At 38.7% G+C, this 21,915-nt stretch overlaps 1 protein-coding gene across 1 annotated transcript in view; it reads right to left on the reverse strand.

Moving 5' to 3' along the window:
* The window catches only part of LOC124613074 (aquaporin-9-like), a 253,864-nt gene that overhangs the window by 128,100 nt on the left and 103,849 nt on the right, over positions 1-21,915 (reverse strand). Inside the window, exon 3 of the mRNA XM_047141659.1 lies at positions 11,437-11,574. Within this exon, the coding sequence (XP_046997615.1) occupies positions 11,437-11,574 (138 nt within the window). The remainder of the gene's footprint in view (positions 1-11,436; positions 11,575-21,915) is intronic.

Here is a 21,915-nt window from a genome sequence, read left to right on the forward strand (position 1 = left end):
CTCTTGCTTTTATAACCATTAAAACACCACACTGATACTTCTAGTAGGGATAGGGGCAACATACCGCAACTATAGGGCAAACTGAAATGAGGAAAAATTCAGTTTATATCCACTAACATAATGACTGCCATGAAATGGTGTAATAGAAGTGTGGGTGATGAGCACCTGTAATATCACAGAAATGTCTGAGCTGGGAAAGACTGATATGAAGACTTGTAAAGAATCAAGACACTGCAAATTCTTGCAGATTACAACTCAGATATATGAGCAGTTCACCTAACTGATATGCTACTGAGTTCAGTCAAATCAGAGAAGAAGACTTTGAGGTGATGGAAAAAGTTTTGTCTGTCTCTTCTAAAGAGATATCACTAAAGCTTACACTGCAGAACAGTTGAAAAGCTAGCAGAGGAAGATAATCTGATGATGAGAATAAACTGTGATTTACTGGGAGGCACTTTTCAAACATCGCTGGGGGAAGACACTAAAAAAAGGTGCACCAGTGCATAGACATGCAGTCTGCTTGAAACAGAATGTGTGGCAAGAAAGCAAATATGAATACAGAACATGCAGTGTATCACCGTGTGCTGTACAATATTTCTAGGCTTACCACATACAAAATTAGTGCCACTGATAACTCCGCAGCAAAAATTAAATTACGCTGTTACTTCTCTAAAACTAAATGAAAATTTTAAAATAAGTATTTAAAATCTACATAATCAAGAAAACAAGTTTAACAACTCTGAGTTTGTGTAGTAATTCATCTGAGAGAAGCTTCAAAGCCAGAAACTGTAGATATACAAATAACTCACATATTCATTGTATTATATATCTACAGCTTCATACATACTCTGCAAATCACTGAAGTGCACAGCACAGAGTACTTATAATAATACAGTGATTCAAACAAACCTGTGACCATTTGTACCATTCTTCTTTCTATATGTTCAATATCCACTATTAGCTCTGTTTGAAAAAGCTCTCAAACACTTGGACAATATTCTGGGTTTGGTTACACAAGTTATTTGCAAGCCATCTCCTTTGTTGACGGACTGAATTTCCCTAGTTTTCTATCAATGAACTTAAGTCTACCATCTACTTTACCTATGACTCAGCCTTATGTGATCACTCCATTTCATATCCCTGCAAGTGTTACACCCAGATGTGTGTACAAATTGACCAATTCCATTTGAGACTGATACTGTAGTCAAAAGATACTATGTTGTTTTTATTTTGTGAAGAGCACTAGCCTTCTTTGAAAGCTATTTAGAACAGATATTTCAGGTGATGAGTTATGACAGTAATATGTTAGATCTATTAGCAACAAATATGCCTGACCTGTTTCAAGACATTTTCACAGAAACTGGTGCCAGTGTCTACGAAATGCTTGTAGTAACAATGTTTACCAAAACACAAAGGGGAAACTAAACCCAGTTGGAAGAGTTACATCTTCAGTAAACTAGATAAAGAGAAAGTAGTGTCATGCCTCAAGGAGGAACATATTTCTCTGAGCATGTTTGATTATTATTCACTTAAAATTTTTTTCCACTTCAAATCTCACTGCCAGTACCCAACCTGAAGCACCACTTCAGCAACAGGCAGATGCTGACAGGCAGAATTTATCTGCATCACATATAACCACCCAATGGGATGTGTGGGAAGGAAATCACATGCCAGTCATAGAGACATGGCCGGAAGCAGCTGTTGAGAAGCACCTCTCTATCTATACTCTCAGCTGTAAGGTTTCTCATTCCTTCACCTATTCTACTGGCTTTTGGATTCTGGGCCATCCCCAGTTGAAGTCACTATGACTCCTCTGAGTGATTGGTAGCTGGTACACTGACCCTAGTGTGTGCCCATAATAATAATAATAATAATAATAATAATAATAACTGGTTTATTTGTCCATAATAACAGCTCTCGTGGACATAGTTTACAAACACGAGAACATTAAAAAATGTTTAAAAGTAAAGATAAATTATACACAATAACATTAGAAATCTTTGATGTATTACAAATATTTATCAATTAATAGTTGCTTTAATTTTGTCTTAAATATTTTTCATTTTAACAATTTTATATTATTTGGCAATCTGTTATGAAAATGTCTTCCAGCAGAAAATGGACTATGGTCTGTTGCTCTTTCATTATTAAATTTTATGTGATAATCTTCTCTTTTTCTTGTATTATAATTATGAATTTCATTATTGATTATGCTATGCTCCATATTCTCTTTTACAAACAGCGTAGTTCTGAGAACATACAATGAATACATTGTTAGTATGTTGTTGTTGTTGCTGTTGTGGTCTTCAGTCCTGAGACTGGTTTGATGCAGCTCTCCATGCTACTCTATCCTGTGCAAGCTTTTTCATCTCCCCGTACCTACTGCAACCCACATCCTTCTGAATCTGCTTAGTGTATTCATCTCTTGGTCTCCCTCTACGATTTTTACCCTCCACGCTGCCCTCCAATACTAAATTGGTGATCCCTTGATGCCTCAGAACATGTCCTACCAACCGATCCCTTCTTCTGGTCAAGTTGTGCCACAAACTTCTCTTCTCCGCAATCCTATTCAATACTTCCTCATTAGTTATCTCTTCTTGTCTAAACTATTTATCGTCCATGTTTCACTTCCATACATGGCTACACTCCATACGAATACTTTCAGAAATGACTTCCTGACACTTAAATCAATACTGAATGTTAACAAATTTCTCTTCTTCAGAAACGCTTTCCTTGCCATTGCCAGCCTACATTTTATATCCTCTCTACCTCGACCATCATCAGTTATTTTGCTCCCCAAATAGCAAAACTCCTTTACTACTTTAAGTGCCTCATTTCCTAATCTAATTCCCTCAGCATCACCCGACTTAATTAAACTACATTCCATTATCCTTGTTTTGCTTTTGTTGATGTTCATCTTATATCCTCCTTTCAAGACACTGTCCATTCCATTCAACTGCTCTTCCAAGTCCTTTGCTGTCTCTGACAGAATTACAATGTCATCGGCGAACCTCAAAGTTTTTATTTCTTCTCCATGAATTTTAATACCTACTCCGAATTTTTCTTTTGTTTCCTTTACTGCTTGCTCAATAAACAGATTGAACAACATCGGGGAGAGGCTACAACCCTGTCTTACTCCCTTCCCAACCACTGCTTCCCTTTCATGTCCCTCGACTCTTATAACTGCCGTCTGGTTTCTGTACAAATTGTAAATAGCCTTTCGCTCCCTATATTTTACCCCTGCCACCTTCAGAATTTGAAAGAGAGCATTCCAGTCAACATTGTCAAAAGCTTTCTCTAAGTCTACAAATGCTAGAAACGTAGGTTTGCCTTTCCTTAATCTTTCTTCTAAGATAAGTCGTAAGGTCAGTATTGCCTCACGTGTTCCAGTGTTTCTACGGAATCCAAACTGATCTTCCCGGAGGTTGGCTTCTACTAGTTTTTCCATTCGTCTGTAAAGAATTCGTGTTAGTATTTCGCAGCTGTGACTTATTAAGCTGATAGTTCGGTAATTTTCACATCTGTCAACACCTGCTTTCTTTGGGATTGGAATTATTATATTCTTCTTGAAGTATGAGGGTATTTCGCCTGTTTCATACATCTTGCTCACCAGATGGTAGAGTTTTGTCACTACTTCATCCCTGAGAGTTACCCATTCATCTTCTACTGTATTTCTTTCCCCCATTCCTGTCAATTGTTCCCTTATGCTCTCCCTGAAACTCTGTACAACCTCTGGTTTAGTCAGTTTATCCAGGTACCATCTCCTTAAATTCCCACCTTTTTGCAGTTTCTTCAGTTTTAATCTACATTTCATAACCAATAGATTGTGGTCAGAGTCCACATCTGCCCCTGGAAATGTCTTACAATTTAAAACCTGGTTCCTAAATCTCTGTCTTACCATTATATAATCTATCTGATACCTTTTAGTATCTCCAGGGTTCTTCCATGTATACAACCTTCTTTCATGATTCTTAAACCAAGTGTTAGTTATGATTATGTTGTGCTCCGTGCAAAATTCTACCAGGCGGCTTCCTCTTTCATTTCTGTTCCCCAATCCATATTCACCTACTACGTTTCCTTCTCTCCCTTTTCCTACACTCGAATTCCAGTCACCCATGACTATTAAATTTTCGTCTCCCTTCACAATCTGAATAATTTCTTTTATTTCATCATACAGTTCTTCAATTTCTTCGTCATCTGCAGAGCTAGTTGGCATATAAACTTGTACTACTGTAGTAGGTGTGGGCTTCGTTTCTGTCTTGGCCACAATAATGCGTTCACTATGCTGTTTGTAGTAGCTTACTCGCACTCCTATTTTCCTATTCATTATTAAACCTACTCCTGCATTACCCCTATTTGATTTTGTGTTTATAACCCTGTAGTCACCTGACCAGAAGTCTTGTTCCTCCTGCCACCGAACTTCACTAATTCCCACTATATCTAACATCAACCTATCCATTTCCCTTTTTAAATTTTCTAACCTACCTGCCCGATTAAGGGATCTGACATTCCACGCTCCGATCCGTAGAACACCAGTTTTCTTTCTCCTGATAACGACATCCTCTTGAGTAGTCCCCGCCCGGAGATCCGAATGGGGGACTATTTTACCTCCGGAATATTTTACCCAAGAGGACACCATCATCATGTAATCATACAGTAAAGCTGCATGCCCTCGGGAAAAATTACGGCTGTAGTTTCCCCTTGCTTTCAGCCGTTCGCAGTACCAGCACAGCAAGGCCGTTTTGGTTATTGTTACAAGGCCAGATCAGTCAATCATCCAGACTGTTGCTCTTGCAACTACTGAAAAGGCTGCTGCCCCTCTTCAGGAACCACACGTTTGTCTGGCCTCTCAACAGATACCCCTCCGTTGTGGTTGCACCTACGGTACAGCTATCTGTATCGCTGAGGCACGCAAGCCTCCCCACCAATGGCAAGGTCCATGGTTCATGTTATACTTAATGAAATATTCTCTACAGAACTGACACTTACTAATATTAGCTATTATCCCAATTGCTCTTTTCTGTGCTCTAAAAGCCCTATCCATTTATACCGTTGGTGCCCCACCCCAATCTCAATACCATATTGCAGGTGGGAGTATATAATTCCAAAATAGGTCTCACATGAAGTCCATCCGCTGTCCATTATCATCATCTGTGGCACTCCAGATTTCAATAACCCCTATTAACTAATCCCTGTCTGACTGTGATTGCCTGTTGACCCGGCATTGGCATCATCTCGACATAACGAGAAAAATGATCTGTTGTCATCAGCACAAAATGATACCCCACTGGTGTTCAGCTGAATGGTCCTACCATGTCATCCCCAAAGTAACTAAAAGGTTCTGTTGCTTCTGGCAATCTTTGTAACAATACATGCTTCTGACTCAAATTGGCCCTCTGTGCACAATCCTCACAATTCTTGACATAGTGATCCACATCACCCTCCCTTCCTTTCCACCAATACCTTTTTGCCACCCTTCTATTTGCTGTCCTGCATCCACTATGGCCTGAGAAAATATCATGCATCCCATGTAATGCTTCCAGTTTTAGCTTGGCCAGCATCACTACTCTTGCTCCTAATTTTGTCTCTCTGCACAATACTCTGTCATACATTCCAAATTGCTGCTGTTTCTTATACTGCCAACATTACTCATCAGTGTTATGTGCTGCTCACCAATGCTTGCATTTCAGCTGTCTTTCCGCTTAGCCTGTCCGCATTTCTGTGTCTGCTTCCCAGCTTGTGGATTACTTCATAGTTAAATTCACTGAGTTTCAATGCCCATTTCATTAACCTACTAGATAGGTCCTTCATAACTAGTAACAACTTTAAAGTTGCATGGTCTGGTATCACCTTAAACTTCCTCCCATACCAATAACATCAAAAGTACGTTACTCTGTATACCAGATTAAGCATCTCTCTCTCTCTCTCTCTCTCTCTCTCTCATAGAGTAATTTCTTTCTGTGGTGCTCAATTGTCCTGATGCAAAGGCAACAGAATTTTCTTGTCCATCGACCTCCCAGCTGAAAAGGGCATAGTTTTATGCTTCGCATGACAATATAAATTCTTTCTGGAAGTCTGGAAACACCAAAACTGGACTGGATGTCAACACATTCCTTAATTTGCCAAATGCTCCCTGACATACCGACAACCACACAAACTTAACCCTTTTCTTCATCAATCATGTAAGCAAATCCCTTCATGAACCTCCTACAATAATTTGTGAGACTGAGGAAAGATTGTAACTCCCTAGTAGTTTGTGATACTGGAAAATCTTGCACTGCTTGCAGCAACCTTGGATCAGTCATTACACCACCCTTACCTATGATGTGGCCCAAATAGTTAAATTCCTCCAGCACAAAGCAACATTTTTCAGTGTTGAGTGTGCAACGTGCTACCTGTAGTCTGCCGAATACTTCTTTTATATGTTGTCTATGTTCCTGCATATCTAATGAATGGATGATTATCTCATCAAGACATAATAAGCACTGATGTGATTTCAATTCCCCCAGTACTCCATTCAACAACTGTTGAAAATGTCACTGGCACATTTTTGAACCCAAAAGGCATCCTCCTATATCAGTAATGACACCCATTTGCTAAAAAAGCGGGTTTTGGTTTGTCTTCAGGAGCCGCTTCTCCCTCATGGTATCTGCTCTTTCCATCCAATGTCGCGAAACACTTGCTTTTGCCTAGATTATCTATGGTCTCCACGATATTTAGAGTAGGGTATGCATCTTTTGTAGTCTTGTTATTCAAATAGAAATAATCGCAACAAAACTGATACTTCTGCAAACTGTCCATAGACTTCTTAGGTACAATTACAATTCCTGCCTGCCAGGCACTATAACTTTTTCTATTATTCTGTCCTATAATTATTGATCTATTAATTCTTCTAGAACTGGTTGCAATGACCTTGGCATTCTATATGATTTTTGGTATTCCAGTACTTCATTTTCTGTTTGGAATCACGTGTTGTGTTACTGGCATGACAAGCAACAGCCCTCTCAGAAAAAGCAGATCCTGGAATTCTAGCAACAGGTCCTCCAACTGTGCTCTTTCTGCTCCTTTCAGATGCTTCAACTTGTCATGAAATGCTGTCCTAGCAGCATCCTGTGCTCCCTTATAACTCACACCTCCTGTGTGGCAATCTTTCTCATCTGGAATCTTCAGTGTAAGTAATAAAGTTCCCTTCAACAACTTTCCATCTTTGGAACCAAGATTATCCACATTGACGGCCACCACTTTTCCTCCATTCCTTGCCTGTATGTGTACAATATTACGTTTCACCTAAGAACATGCTGTGTCTGGTACTTCACTACCCCCCTCCCCCCTCCCCACCCGCACCCCCTGCTCCCTCAATGGTTCTATTACACATACCACACGTACTGTTAAGTTTGGTTCTACATTCAACCTTAGTGATTTTCCAATGCCTTTCGACACACAGTCATGTGAATCAAGCTTTATTGCTATTGCTCACAGTTTAACTGGACTGTCCTGTGTACTAGACACTCCTTGCAGCAGATTAACATTGACAACAGTTTCCCCCACTTGGAATGTATTCCCACTCAGTTCCACTATACATAAATGAAGGTCAGTTATGGCATGATGTTGATGCAGAAAATCTAACCCTAGGATCACACCATACTCCTAGCTTACATGACACACCACTTCCACACATTGGCTTAACTTGATTGTCCCAACTGAAATATTCACCACTACTTACCACAATGGTTGTATATTATTATCCTCTACCCCACATAAATCATATTGTGGTAGGCCCAGTGGCTCATACCCCAGCAATACTCTACTCTCTCTTCCATCCACAACACCTATTATGGCACATTCTGCCTCTGCACTCATTCTAACTGAACTTATTCCTACTGGGCACTCCTGTCGGTGGCCCTGCAGCTCCCTTCTTAGTTTAACAGGCCCTTCCTATTCCCTGGACAACCTCTACCATTATCCCAGTAACCTTGCCATACACCAAAACCTCCTCTACTGCCATTTCTACCAAATTGTTGGTGACTCCTGTCACTCCAGTTGGGCTGTGGGTTCCATAATTAGTAACACTGTCTTTGTACATGTCCCATTTGCCCACAATTAAGACACTTGAATTTCAATGTAAATGTGCAGTTCAACTCTGTTACCCCTGATGACCTGTTGATGCTACTTTCAGTCCCTGTTACTTTCAGTCACTTACACTTGAGATTTAAAACTTTTAACTAAAATACAGGGTAGTGCCATAGCAATAGAAAAATATTTACTAACATGTATCTAATTCGGTATCATTTCACAAACATATGTTCCTTCCATAAAATACGTATCATAACTCAGTCATTTTTGATTAAATAAAGCAGTACTCACATTATCACAAGTTTTCATTGATGAATGAGTCTTTGGCACTGTAATAGTTGTGCAATCACTCCATGATTATGAAGAAAGAGCAACTGTTCTTAAAACTTGAAGCTGATATGGTAGTATCACTAGCAGAATTAGAACATTTGAGAGCTGCAGTTGGCAGCAGTACAGTTAGGAATGCAGTAGATCACTATGGGAGTGCTTACACACACAAAGAGTGGAATAATGTCACAAGCCACAGATCTTAATGAGTACTTCATTGAAGAGTTCTTTGAGTGCAGCATTTCAGTGATATACTTGGAAATTGAAGATAGCAGTTCTTACAGCGTTATACAGGCAACTATCAGTTAATGATGATAAGGATAAGACATAGAAGAAATAGCACGAGATGTAACTGCACGAAGGGATTTCAATACCGATTTGACCTCAGACAGTTCTGATTGAGGTCACCTAGAGTTACAGATGTCCAACTTTGGTTTGACCCTACAGTAACATTCCCAATGAAAACAGACAAACAAACTGCAACAGTGATTCATAATTTATTTCTAAATTGAACTGTCATTCATAATAAAATTGCAAACTCTATAAGAAATGGTTTATCTGACCATAATGATCAAATGGCAGCAGCAGAATGTCCCATCAACCAGGTTTATCTACAGAAAGAAATATAAAAATTCACATAATTGTAAATGCTATCTCAGTTACACTATTCAGGGAGAATTTACAGGAAGAAAAATGGAAATAAGTTTACTAAGGATATAAAGAAATTTAATTTTTTTCTAAAAATGTGCTTACAATGTATAGCCCTAATGGAATTTCCTGGATGGAAAAATAGACAAAACAAAGTACAGACAGCCACTTGCCTATACAGGATTGGTGAGAGGCATACAGAAACACATACAAGAATACAGTTAACATTAGTGCTATAAAGCTAGTGATAACTGTTTCTATTACGTGTTTCTGTGCACCCTGGACCAGTCCTCTATAGGTAAGTGGTCGCCTTTACCTTATTTTATATAATACGCTTACACTACTATACCTATTTTGCATTGCAATGTGCTGCCTTGAATCAAAGCTTCTAGTGCTAGGGAGAGAGAGAGAGAGAGAGAGACTGTTTTAATCAGAAGAATAGCTCTGATCGAGACTTAAAGACACACTACATGTAGTGTTGGAAAATTCTTCATTCTGTCACCAAAACAGCGATAATCGCATACTTTGCAGGAAAATTAAAAATTTTGAGAAGAAAGGAAAGACAATCTGGAGCATTATAAGGTACAAAATGAATAAACTCAAAAAGTCACATGATACTCAACTCCCTGATTACAGTAAAAGTGATACAGATGAAACAAACTTCAACTCACTGGCCACCAAATTTAATTAAGTCTCCCTAATATTACCTGAAAACACAGGATCCAAACATGTGTGATTATAAGTTTGACTGGATTAGCGCTAATCATAATTTGTTCTTAAAATACTTTACTGGAGCAACCTGCAATGGTCACTTCTGCCTATTATTGTATAACATGACTCATTCCACACCTCTGTAGATACCCTTGCAAGATAGGGTTTAATGAACATGATGCATGAATTAATGAATGAACTGAATGTTACAGCTTAAAAGATCAGTTTGCATAGTAAGTATAGTGGCTATTCATAGAAAAATCAAGATAATAAAATGAATGTAAAACTTTTAATAATGTCCATGCACTGCCTTTTAAATAATGTAATAACATTACCAATGTACCTAAGTATACTGTTGAAAAGACATTATTAAGTTTTCTATTCAAAAAATCAGCATTAAAATTTCCACAGAGTACCAATGATTTCCCAATAGTGTTGGATTGTCCTACAGCTAAGGTCTGAAAAAGATAGTTATGTATACTTTGAGATCTATAAAACTGAAAGGTCACAGTTTTTTTCCAGATATCATACTGATGCAACTGGTGAGACTTTGGACACTCTTTCACACTTAACTAGCAAACACACATCAATACCTCATACTGTAAATTTTCTTTCACATAAATACTGCTTTCATCCTGGCTTGAATCTACTCAGTAAAAGAAGCTTAGAACATTGATACCCAATACTTTCAATGGTATTTCATGTTTAACTAATGTGTGCACAAACATAAAACTAAAAGATCCTTCCATCCAGAACTAAGAGGTATGACTATGAGGCCTGAGGCTGGATAAACAAATAAAAGAATTGCATTTACTCTATGCACTTTGTTAAAAACTGCAAGGTGTGGTGAATTTCCATTAACATCCATTTAAAGTTTTGTTCCAGCTCCCATTTTTTGGAAGGGGGTTGGGGGAGGGGTGGAGAGACATTGTCTTCCAACATAAAAAATCAATTATTGATATAAATAAACTGCTTGTTTTTTATATGTAATTCTATAGAGAAACATTTGTAACTTAGAGGAATGACTTTGCTAATTATTTAACTTCATACATATTATTCATGAAATGGAAAAAATACCAATGTGTACCATGTTGTATCAGCAGTATGAATATGTCAAAGAGCCTTCTACCCCCATGACACCCCTTGAACACTGCTTCATTATGTCTAAAAATTGTCATATTAAGTGCCATTTATCTGTTTCTTTATTATGTATGAGCAGTTACTAATTTTTCATATCAAGTTTTAAAATATTTATTGTCCCGTATGTTTAAGCAGCATGTATAGTATAGTGTGGGTCTTCACACTCATATAGAATTGACAAATATATTACCCATTGGCACTCTTACTAGTACTTGCTACTCTTGTTATCAAATACTACAAAGTTAACTGCCCATGACTGGTACTACAATATGTAATATATTATATTAAATCAGTGTTATAATGATACAGATATTGTTGTGGATTGGATATCAAGAACCTGTCTCTTACATTTACATCTCAGGATTATCTTCTGAAGTTACAAGTGTGTAATACATTCTAAGTATTTGTTTTTCAGTAGTTAAAAAGTTCAAATTTGTTTGAATTATGATGTAAAATTTACAGATTCATGCAATATGTACTGTCTGAAGCTACTGGTCAGTTTATTATCAAATAAATATAAATCCAACATTCATTTACCAAGGTACACAATATATGCAAATGCTGCACCTAAAAAGCAACCAAGGTACTGTGCTGGAAAATAATGTAGACAATCCTTCCATGGCTTTTTACCAATGACACAAAATGCTAATGTCACTGCTGGATTCAGATGTGAGCCTGAAAAATAATACAAAATAAGTGTTATTCTTACTACAAATTAATTGGACATTAACATATATCGGAATGAAATGAAATGAAATTTAATGAAATGATGTGACTACTATCACCTTAAAACATAATTTTGAAGCTTTTAAAATTAGTTGTAAAACCCTGTACTGAAATTAAGAGTGTAGTTAATGAACAACACCAATTAACACCAAAAAATGACTTTATTAAATGAATACAACAAAACCACATATGGAATTAAACTTTATTATGGACGCAATATCAAAGTTTCTTGAACAATGCAATATTTCATTAGGAAGGGCTCTTCAAATGGTGAATTTTTCAGTACTCACAAATATTTAATTCAGGTACTAACAAGATGGAGAACTGGATCTCAGACCTACAAATTACTAGATAATGACACCTAATTGCTACATCAGATGGATGACACCCATGGCAAAGGGACTGTTGGAAATTGATACAGATCTCTGTGTGAAATGATTAGTAACTAACTAGTGTTTTCAAGTGAAATTCAGGGCTCAGCAGTGTCACCCATGATTTAAGTTCTTTACCAAATTATTTTGGAAAAGAAGATAATGTAATAGTAGGGGTTAACTCTAATAGTTTTGACTGTAACCTTATTTATACAGCTTAGGTGGACATCATGCACACTGCTGTAAATGCTACACACACTAGTGTTATATTAGAGGATAGGAAAAACATATACTCACCAAGAGATGGTAAGAGAAAACATACATAAAAGTTATGAAAATGTACAAGCTTTCAGAGCCAGTGGCTCCTACTTCTGGTGAAAGGGTTGAAAGGAAAGGAAGAGGGATGCAGGGAAAGGAGGTGAGGCTTAGGAAATGGGATGAGTTATAGAAAAGTCACCCAGAACCCTGGGACAGGGCAGACTTACTGAATGATATGAGAAGGAAAAACACTAGTGTGAATACAGTGCCATTCTTTTAGTGGCATGATAAGCTCTTGATGAAGTTTTCTATGGAATGAGTTCACACACAGGTTGAAAAAAAAGGAGAGAGAGAGAAAGGGGGGGGGGCATACATAGATTTGAGATTTGATTGATACCTTCCCCATCATTTGGCTACATCTTGCACAGCATGATTTTAGTTTGAGGCTACTTGCATGCCTGATTGTCAGAGGCATCCAATCTGACCCAAGTTAGATAGTTAGTTAGTTTCATATTCTGTGGATCATTTGTACAATCAATTGAAATGATGTGGGACAAGTCATTTTACATTTACATTACACATTCATATGTAAATATGGCTAGATGGTGATCTACAAACTAAATTTATGTTTGTTTTAGCACTGTTGTGAGTTAATAATTTCTACCCATGACAATTTACACATTACAAAATTAGAAATTCGTCTATGGAATAGAAAGTATTGTCAAGGAGAAACTTTTTCATTTTGTTTTCAGATTTAACTTTGTTGTCTGACAGACATTTTATATCACTGGACACATGATCAAAAATTGTGGTGGCAGCATTGTGCACCTTTTTGTGCTAAACACAATGGAGTAATGAATGTCATTTTTTTCTTTTGATATTGTAATTATGTACAGCATTGTTCTTTTTGAATTGTGGTAGATTATTTACTACAAACTTCACCTGGGAATAAATATTCTGTGAACCAGCAGTCACAATGCCTAATTCCTTAAACAGATATATACAAGACAATCATGGATGAGCACCACATATTATTCTTACAGCTCTTTCTTTGAGCAGTGAAGCAGTATTCTTTGTAGCATTGTGATTTCCTACCTTCCCTACACAGTTTTCAGAGTAAATTAATTCAAAATCAGAACTGCAGAATAATTATAGTAACAGTTGAAACATCTAGTAGAAAAACAAAGTACGGTACTGCATCTCTGACAAAACTACTAATTTTAAAGGAAATGCATTTAGTGTCTTCCATCAAAATATCAAAAGCATCATACATAAAAAGGATGAATTTCTCATGTCTATTCAGGAAAATGAGAAGATAGATGGAATTTTTGCAGAATTGTTGTGCATAACTGAACATCAGATGGAAATCACTGAAATTTAAGAGATTCACCTTGATCATTATAAGCTAATATTGTACTACTATAGAGCCAATAAGAAGAAAGGGGCTGTGGTTAAAAGTTAATGAATATTTTACTGAACACCTTTTTGGATGATCTTTACAACCAGGTATCTGTGCAAGATGAGTAATTAGCTAATTGAAATTGAAGTTATAATATATGACTTTTCTGCAATTTTTCTCGAAATGCACAATTTTACATTCAGTTCTCTTGATTGATAATCTTTGTGTCATTTTGAAATCCTTTTAGTCTAGATATTTGTGCAGTATTTTTCCAGACTGTTCACCTATGCAACAGTCCTAATTTATTTTAACAGCCAACCACACAATCTAGTTCCCTGGCAATGCTGAATAAAAAGACTGCTGAGAGAACAACAGCCATCCAGCTTGGGGCATTTTATATGTATTAATGGAGTTAAAAAACGTTGCAGAATGAATAATGTAACTAACTGGGCACTGCTGCCACTGACACAGTTGTGGACTGAGGAGTCAGCTACTAGTAACCAACAGTGTGACAATAATGTGTCAGAATTCTAATAATAGCAGTGGCACAAAGTGCTGATAGATTAATTATATTCTGAGTTCTGTTCTGTACTGCAAACTGATCTGAACCTAGCCAGTTTTGATTCATGTTGTCTTTAATGTATGCACATGACTTTATGACAGCTTGGACACAAATGACATTAGATATGTATAGAATTGGAAGAAAATATGTCACGTGTTATACCTATAATTTGTGACTTTCGATTGGTGCATCACTTTTATTGGAGAAGCTTTATTATTATGTATAGAAGTTTAGGGCTGAGTAGTCCTCATTCATTGGCTATTTAGAATCTTTATGAGGATGAGACAGTTTATTTACTCTTAGCAGAGGCTAGATGCTCTGTGAAAGTTACAAATTTTGTGATCGTAATAGTTCCAACTTCTCTCCACAGTCAGATAACTGCAAGAATGTCCAGGGCTTGATAACTGACATAGTTAGCAATTACAAAGGGACATATTTTAGACCCCTTTGTGTGGAATATCCTTGGATTGATGACTCTAGCTAGATGTGTCCAAGTTTGCATGGGCTGTCAGTGAACTACAGAGCTACTCACTCAGAATAAGTTAAAGCCTACAGATATGAGATACACCAGAAGCCCAGTTCCCATTTAGAAAGTTATTTTTAATGTGTGATACTGTGCATATGTTGATACCTGTCAGGAATAACTGATTAATATGAATGTTTGAAAATATCTGAAGTCAAATCACTTCATAAGAAAAAAAGGATGGGATAACAGTAATATGGAAAGCATAGGTTGCTAATCACCGTATAGAAGAGGTGTTGAGTCACAGATATACAACAGTTCTTTCTCCTTGTGTCTATCGGTGACTCAATGCCTCCTCCATGTGGTGAGAAGCAATCTATCCTTTTCATTTCATTACATTACTATACTATACTTTATCTATAATATAATAAAAATAGAATACTGCATATATAAAACTAAAAGTTTATTTTGAATCTAATAATATACTTATTATTTAGAATAGTCCACTTGATTAGCTGGGTGGTAACGTGCTTGACTCTCATTCAAGTGGGCCCGGGTTCGATTCCTTGTCGGGTTGGAGATTTTTCACTGCTTGAGGACTGGGTGTTGTGTTATCATCATCATTTCATCCTCATCACTGGCACACAAGGCACCCAATGTGGCATCGAATGAAATAAGACTTGCACTTGGCAGCCGAACTTCCCTGAATAGGGGCCTCCCAGCCAACAATGCCATTCACTCATTTCATTTATTTAGAATAAAGGAGACGACTCATCTAAAGGCAGAAGCACTGCTTCGTCGACAGATACACACACACAAAAGGTACAGAGCTTTACTTTGCTAGCTTTTGGAATGGAATTCCTTTCCCAACTGTAGGAGGAACATGGAAGACGGCTGAGCACTTGATGGATTGTGGGTAGGATGTCCCTCATTTCAGAGCATGTTGATAGATAGTCACAGCCCTGATGAAGGACATGGTTCAGTCATTCCACTCCCGGGTGGTATTGGGCCACAAGAGGTATGCTTCTTTGTGGTTGGGTCTGTCAAACTATTGCCAAAACAAAGTAGACCACCCAATGGCATAACATGCAGCAGAGCACAACATGTGAGATTTCAATGGCTCCTTCATGACCCATGCCATCTGGATCCTCCCCACCATCACCAGCTTTTCTGAGCTGTGCAGATGGGAGCTATCCTTATAGCACATCCTTTGCTCCTGTAACCCCGCTGGCCTAAACCTAAGGTAACACTGTCCTTCCAACCCCCAGCAATCCCCAGTCTGTGAAATCGAGTGCTCAGTATTCTACCACATGCCCCCTCTACCTGCACCTCTAGCTAGCCCACAGACAGCTCCCCACTCTGCCATGAGCCCCTTCCCCCCCAAACCCCTCCCTGCCTCCTGCCTCTCTCCATCCCTCATCCCACCCCACACTGCAACCCCACCTCACCCCAGTACACTCACCATGGGCCAGGAAAGAGCTGGAGAGCTTGCAGGCGAATGAGCACAATGTAGAGAGACAGGCATGTGCACGTGAGTGTGAGTGTGTGTGTGTGTGTGTGTGTGTGTGTGTGTGTGTGTGTGCGCGCGCGCGCGCGCGCGTGCAGCTTGAGAAAGGAATTCCATTGTGAAAGCTGGCAAAGTAAAGTTCTGTACCTTCTGTGTGTGTATCTGTCATGACGCAGTGCTTCTGCCTTTATGTGAGTCATCTCCTTTGTTCCTAAATAATTTGTTATTCTCAACCAGAACTTTCCATAGATTATAATAATATACTTAGCTTCTCTCAGTATGAGTTTATGTTTCGGAATTTCTACAGGCAAGCTTGTCGAGACATGGCAAAAAGGTGTACACCTGTTTTGGAAATAAAGGGAAACATTTGTCCAGCATTGTTTTATCTTGCAAATGCATTTGGTATGATGCCCCACACCTTTATTACAAGGAAAATCCACCTCTCCAGATATGACAGAATGCTCTGTGCCCAATGTAATATCACTTAAACAATAGGAAACAATTAGCAAATACAAATATTCAAAAGTCAGACTTTCTTCTAGTTACATTGGGCATGCCAACGAAATCTATTCTTGGATCTTTTCTATTCATCATGTATATGAATGACTTATTCACAATTATTTCACATGACACAGTGTTATACAGGGATGACACAACAATCATTGTAACTGGTACCAACTTTGAAAATGTGCAATATAGTGTAGAGCATTGACGGAGAGATGTACCAATTGGTTTCAGGTAAATGTACTACAGACAAGCGAGATGTGCCCTCAGAATCTTTTGCGGTGGCATGACTGGATAAAATCATCTTGTTTTCAAGCCACGTCAATTCCAATAAAATTCTTGAGTTTTCAATGGCTAGCTCTGCTGTCATCATCAGGAGTAAAACTACTGACTGCCTGGAGTGAGATTAAAAATGAAGATATTACATTCCATCTAAATGTTGCCAGTTACAATAATAGAATAGCAAAACTATAATGATTTTACATAGGCCAACCATTTGTGTGACATATATGGTCCAGTCACATTAATGTACAGCGTCAACTTGCCATAACCATTCACAGATGGCAGCACTAATAATTGAGTATATATAAAGCATATTGACGAAGGTGAAAAACATACATTGCTGTATTGCAGAAACGGAGTGATTTATCTAACATCCAAGAGGCTTTCAGAATAAGGGTGGATGTATTTCCTAAATGGCTAAGGTTGTAAACTGTTTGTGTGCTGTCATGGTTAAAGCATGCCATGCATGGCAAAATGGTGCTGACCAAAACCAGTACTGAGGCAACTGTGGTGCACCATGAGCCACAGATGGCAGGAGTGAAAGATGATTGCGAAGACGTGCATGGGAAAACAGATGTGCAGCAATTGAGCAACTGACTGCCCAGATGAACCAAGGGCTACCAACAGTGACCCCTCTATGACTGTTCAGTGAGCACTGCTGCTTTTGGGCCTCCTCAGTAGGTGCCTAATTCATGCACTCATGCTGATTGCTGTTCAATGGTGATGAAGACTGGAATTTTCATGACAATACTGCAACTGGATGTTCACTGAGTGATGACAGACGGCCTTTTCAGATGAATCACGTTTTACACTCCACTGGACTGAAAGAAATTACCCCAAAACAATAGTCAGGAGGATCTGGGGAGAGAACACTATGGTCTGGGGATTGTTTCATAGCATTCCCTGAGTAATCCTGTCATTCCGGAAAGCATAATGGACCAATACAAATATGCATCTATCCTTGGGGACCATGTCCACCTCTGTATGCAGTATCTACCAGCAGGACAATGCAACATGTCGCACAGCTCACAGTGTACATGTGTGGTTCAAAGAGCACCAGGATGAGTTTACTGTACTCTCCCGACCACCAAACTCCCCAGATTTAAACCCTGTCATGAAGCTGTGGGACCACCTCAATCAGGCTGTTCATGCCGTGGATCCTCAACTGAGAAATCAGAGCAGCTGGCTATGGCATTGGACCTGGCATGGCTCAACATCCCTGTTGGTGCCTTCCAGAACCTCACTAACTCTCTTCCTGCACATCTTGCAGTGGCCTGCACTGCAAAAGATGGTTATTCAGATTTTTGACAGAGGTCACAGTGAAATGACTGGATAGTGTAGTACCATGTATGATCTGCCTGCTGTACCAGCTGAGAAGCTGCATCAGTAACAAATTCTTATTAAAAATCTTGAATGCTTGGCATTCTGTAGCTTGTAAATATTTGTTAAAGGGCAACCCACTGTCAGTGGCATCTGACACAGAGGACAACAAACTGTCGTATGCATATTGATATCTACCCTATAACAATGTTGGGGTTAGGGTTGGGTTGTTTGGGGGAGGAGACCAGACAGCAAGGTCATCGATCTCATCAGTTTACGAAAGGACGGCGAAGGAAGTCAGCCGTGCCCGTTCAAAGGAACCATCCTGGCATTTGCCTGGAGCGATTTAGGGAAATCATGGAAAACCTAAATCATCAGGATGGCTGGACGCAGAATTGAACTGTCGTCCTCCCAAATGCGAGTCCAGTGTGTATAACAATGAATTCATGACAGCAAAAACGTAAGTTTACTTGGATATTATGTATATCTCAATGACATGCATGTTGTTGTTGTGGTCTTCAGTCCTGAGACTGGTTTGATGCAGCTCTCCATGCTACTCTATCCTGTGCAAGCTTCTTCATCTCCCAGTACCTACTGCAACCTACATCCTCCTGAATCTGCTTAGTGTATTCATCTCTTGGTCTCCCTCTACGATTTTTACCCTCCACGCTGCCCTCCAATGCTAAATTTGTGATCCCTTGATGCCTCAAAACATGTCCTACCAACCGATCCCTTCTTCTAGTCAAGTTGTGCCACAAACTTCTCTTCTCCCCAATCCTATTCAATACCTCCTCATTAGTTATGTGATCTACCCACCTTATCTTCAGCATTCTTCTGTAGCACCACATTTCGAAAGCTTCTATTCTCTTCTTGTCTAAACTGGTTATCGTCCATGTTTCACTTCCATACATGGCTACACTCCATACAAATACTTTCATAAACGACTTCCTGACACTTAAATCTATACTCGATGTTAACAAATTTCTCTTCTTCAGAAACGATTTCCTTGCCATTGTCAGTCTACATTTTATATCCTCTCTACTTCGACCATCATCAGTTATTTTACTCCCTAAATAGCAAAACTCCTTTACTACTTTAAGTGTCTCATTTCCTAATCTAATCCCCTCAGCATCACCCGATTTAATTTGACTACATTCCATTATCCTTGCTTTGCTTTTGCCGATGTTCATCTTATACCCTCCTTTCAAGACACTGTCCATTCCGTTCAACTGCTCTTCCAAGTCCTTTGCTGTCTCTGACAGAATTACAATGTCACTGGTGAACCTCAAAGTTTTTACTTCTTCTCCATGAATTTTAATACCTACTCCGAACTTTTCTTTTGTTTCCTTTACTGCTTGCTCAATATACAGATTGAATAACATCGGGGATAGGCTACAACCCTGTCTCACTCCCTTCCCAACCACTGCTTCCCTTTCATACCCCTCGACTCTTATAACTGCCATCTGGTTTCTGTACAAATTGTAAATAGCCTTTCGCTCCCTGTATTTTACCCCTGCCACCTTCAGAATTTGAAAGAGAGTATTCCAGTCAACATTATCAAAAGCTTTCTCTAAGTCTACAAATGCTAGAAATGTAGGTTTGCCTTTCCTTAATCTATTTTCTAAGATAAGTCGTAGGGTCAACATTGCCTCACGTGTTCCAATATTTCTACGGAATCCAAACTGGTCTTCGCCGAGGTTGGCTTCTACCAGTTTTTCCATTCGTCTGTAAAGAATTCACGTTAGTATTTTGCAGCCGTGACTTATTAAACTGATAGTTCGGTAATTTTCACATCTGTCAACACCTGCTTTTTTTGGGATTGGAATTATTATATTCTTCTTGACGTCTGAGGGTATTTCGCCTGTCTCATACATCTTGCTCACCAGATGGTAGAGTTTTGTCAGGACTGGCTCTCCCAAGGCCGTCAGTAGTTCTAATGGAATGTTGTCTACTCCCGGGGCCTTGTTTCTACTTAGGTTCTTCAGTGCTCTGTCAAACTCTGCACGCAGTATTGTATCTCCCATTTCATCTTCATCTACATCCTCTTCCAGTTCCAGAATATTGCCCTCAAGTACCTTGCCTTTGTATAGACCCTCTATATACTCCTTCCACCTTTCTGCTTTCCCTTCTTTGCTTAGAACTGGGTATCCATCTGAGCTCTGTATCTTCATGCAAGTGGTTGTCTTTTCTCCAAAGGTCTCTTTAGTTTTCCTGTAGGCAGTATCTATCTTAACCCTAGTGAGATAAGCCTCTACATCCTTACATTTGTCCTCTAGCCATGCCTGCTTAGCCATTTTGCACTTCCTGTCAATCTCATTTTTGAGACATTTGTATTCCTTTTTGCCTGCTTCATTTACTGCATTTTTATATTTTCTCCTTTCATCAATTAAATTCAATATTTCTTCTGTCACCCAAGGATTTCTACTAGCCCTTGTCTTTTTACCTACTTGATCCTCTGCTGCCTTCTCTACTTCATCCCTCAGAGCTACCCATTCTTCTTCTACTGTATTTCTTTCCCCCATTCCTGTCAATTGTTCCCTTATGCTCTCCCTGAAACTCTCTACAACCTCTGGTTCTTTCAGTTTATCCAGGTCCCATCTCCTTAAATTCCCGCCTGCATGTTAACTATAAATTCTTTGTGATGTTCAAATTGATGTTCAGCTAGAAAGCATACAAAATAATGATGATTAAAATCTAATTATATATATGTTTATGTTAATATGATGTAATATGAAATCTGGCATACATCACAGTAGACAGGTTGTCATGTATGTTACTGCTGTAAAATGTTAAATGGTGACATTTCTTGCTCACACTGGACACGACTGTCTTACAATCTAAGTGTGGAACTGAGAGGTCAGCCAAACAGTCTATATTACATGTCTCTTGTTATTCCTGTTATATATATCTGTGACATGTATTCACGTATGCAGAAATACCGTGCTTGGACAATTATAATGTAAGGGTAGAATACCCACAGTATAAAAATGAAAAATATCTATAAATAGACAAAAATTGTTGTCTACCACAAAATGAGGTTGTCAATTTGGACCTGGATCTAATATATCACGTCAAATTAGTCAACTTTACATGCAGGAGATGGAGAGAACTCTGAATTGAACTTATTCTGTTAAAATGCTGGGAAAGTTCTATATATACAACTTATTCTGTAACTCTGTCCCATATGGTGAGAGGTGGGAGCAAATAATGCACCCAGGAACACTGTCACTTGTGATCATTTTGGTGGTCCAAGTGTTATTGTGTGGGGAGGCATAATGTTGCTTGGGTGTAATGACCTCCAAATCATTGAACAAGATACACTCATCACACAACATTATTGTGACACTGTATTCCTTCCTCGTTCCAGTGGTGCATTCAGCCCTGACTTCATTTTTATCGATGACAATGCATGACCACATCGAACTAGGCAGGTGGAGTCCTCGGAATGAGAAGATATTCAGTGAATGGACTGGCCTGTCTGTTTCCCTCCATTAAACCCCATCAAGCACATGTGGGGTGTATTGGGGAGATGTATTGAAGCGTGTCCACATGGACCAATGACCGACAAGCATTTGTCAATCATGCTGGTGGAGGCATGAAATGCCCTACCAGAAGAACTTACTT

Source organism: Schistocerca americana, chromosome 4, assembly GCF_021461395.2.
Source record: "Schistocerca americana isolate TAMUIC-IGC-003095 chromosome 4, iqSchAmer2.1, whole genome shotgun sequence".
Lineage (NCBI taxonomy): Eukaryota > Metazoa > Arthropoda > Insecta > Orthoptera > Acrididae > Schistocerca > Schistocerca americana.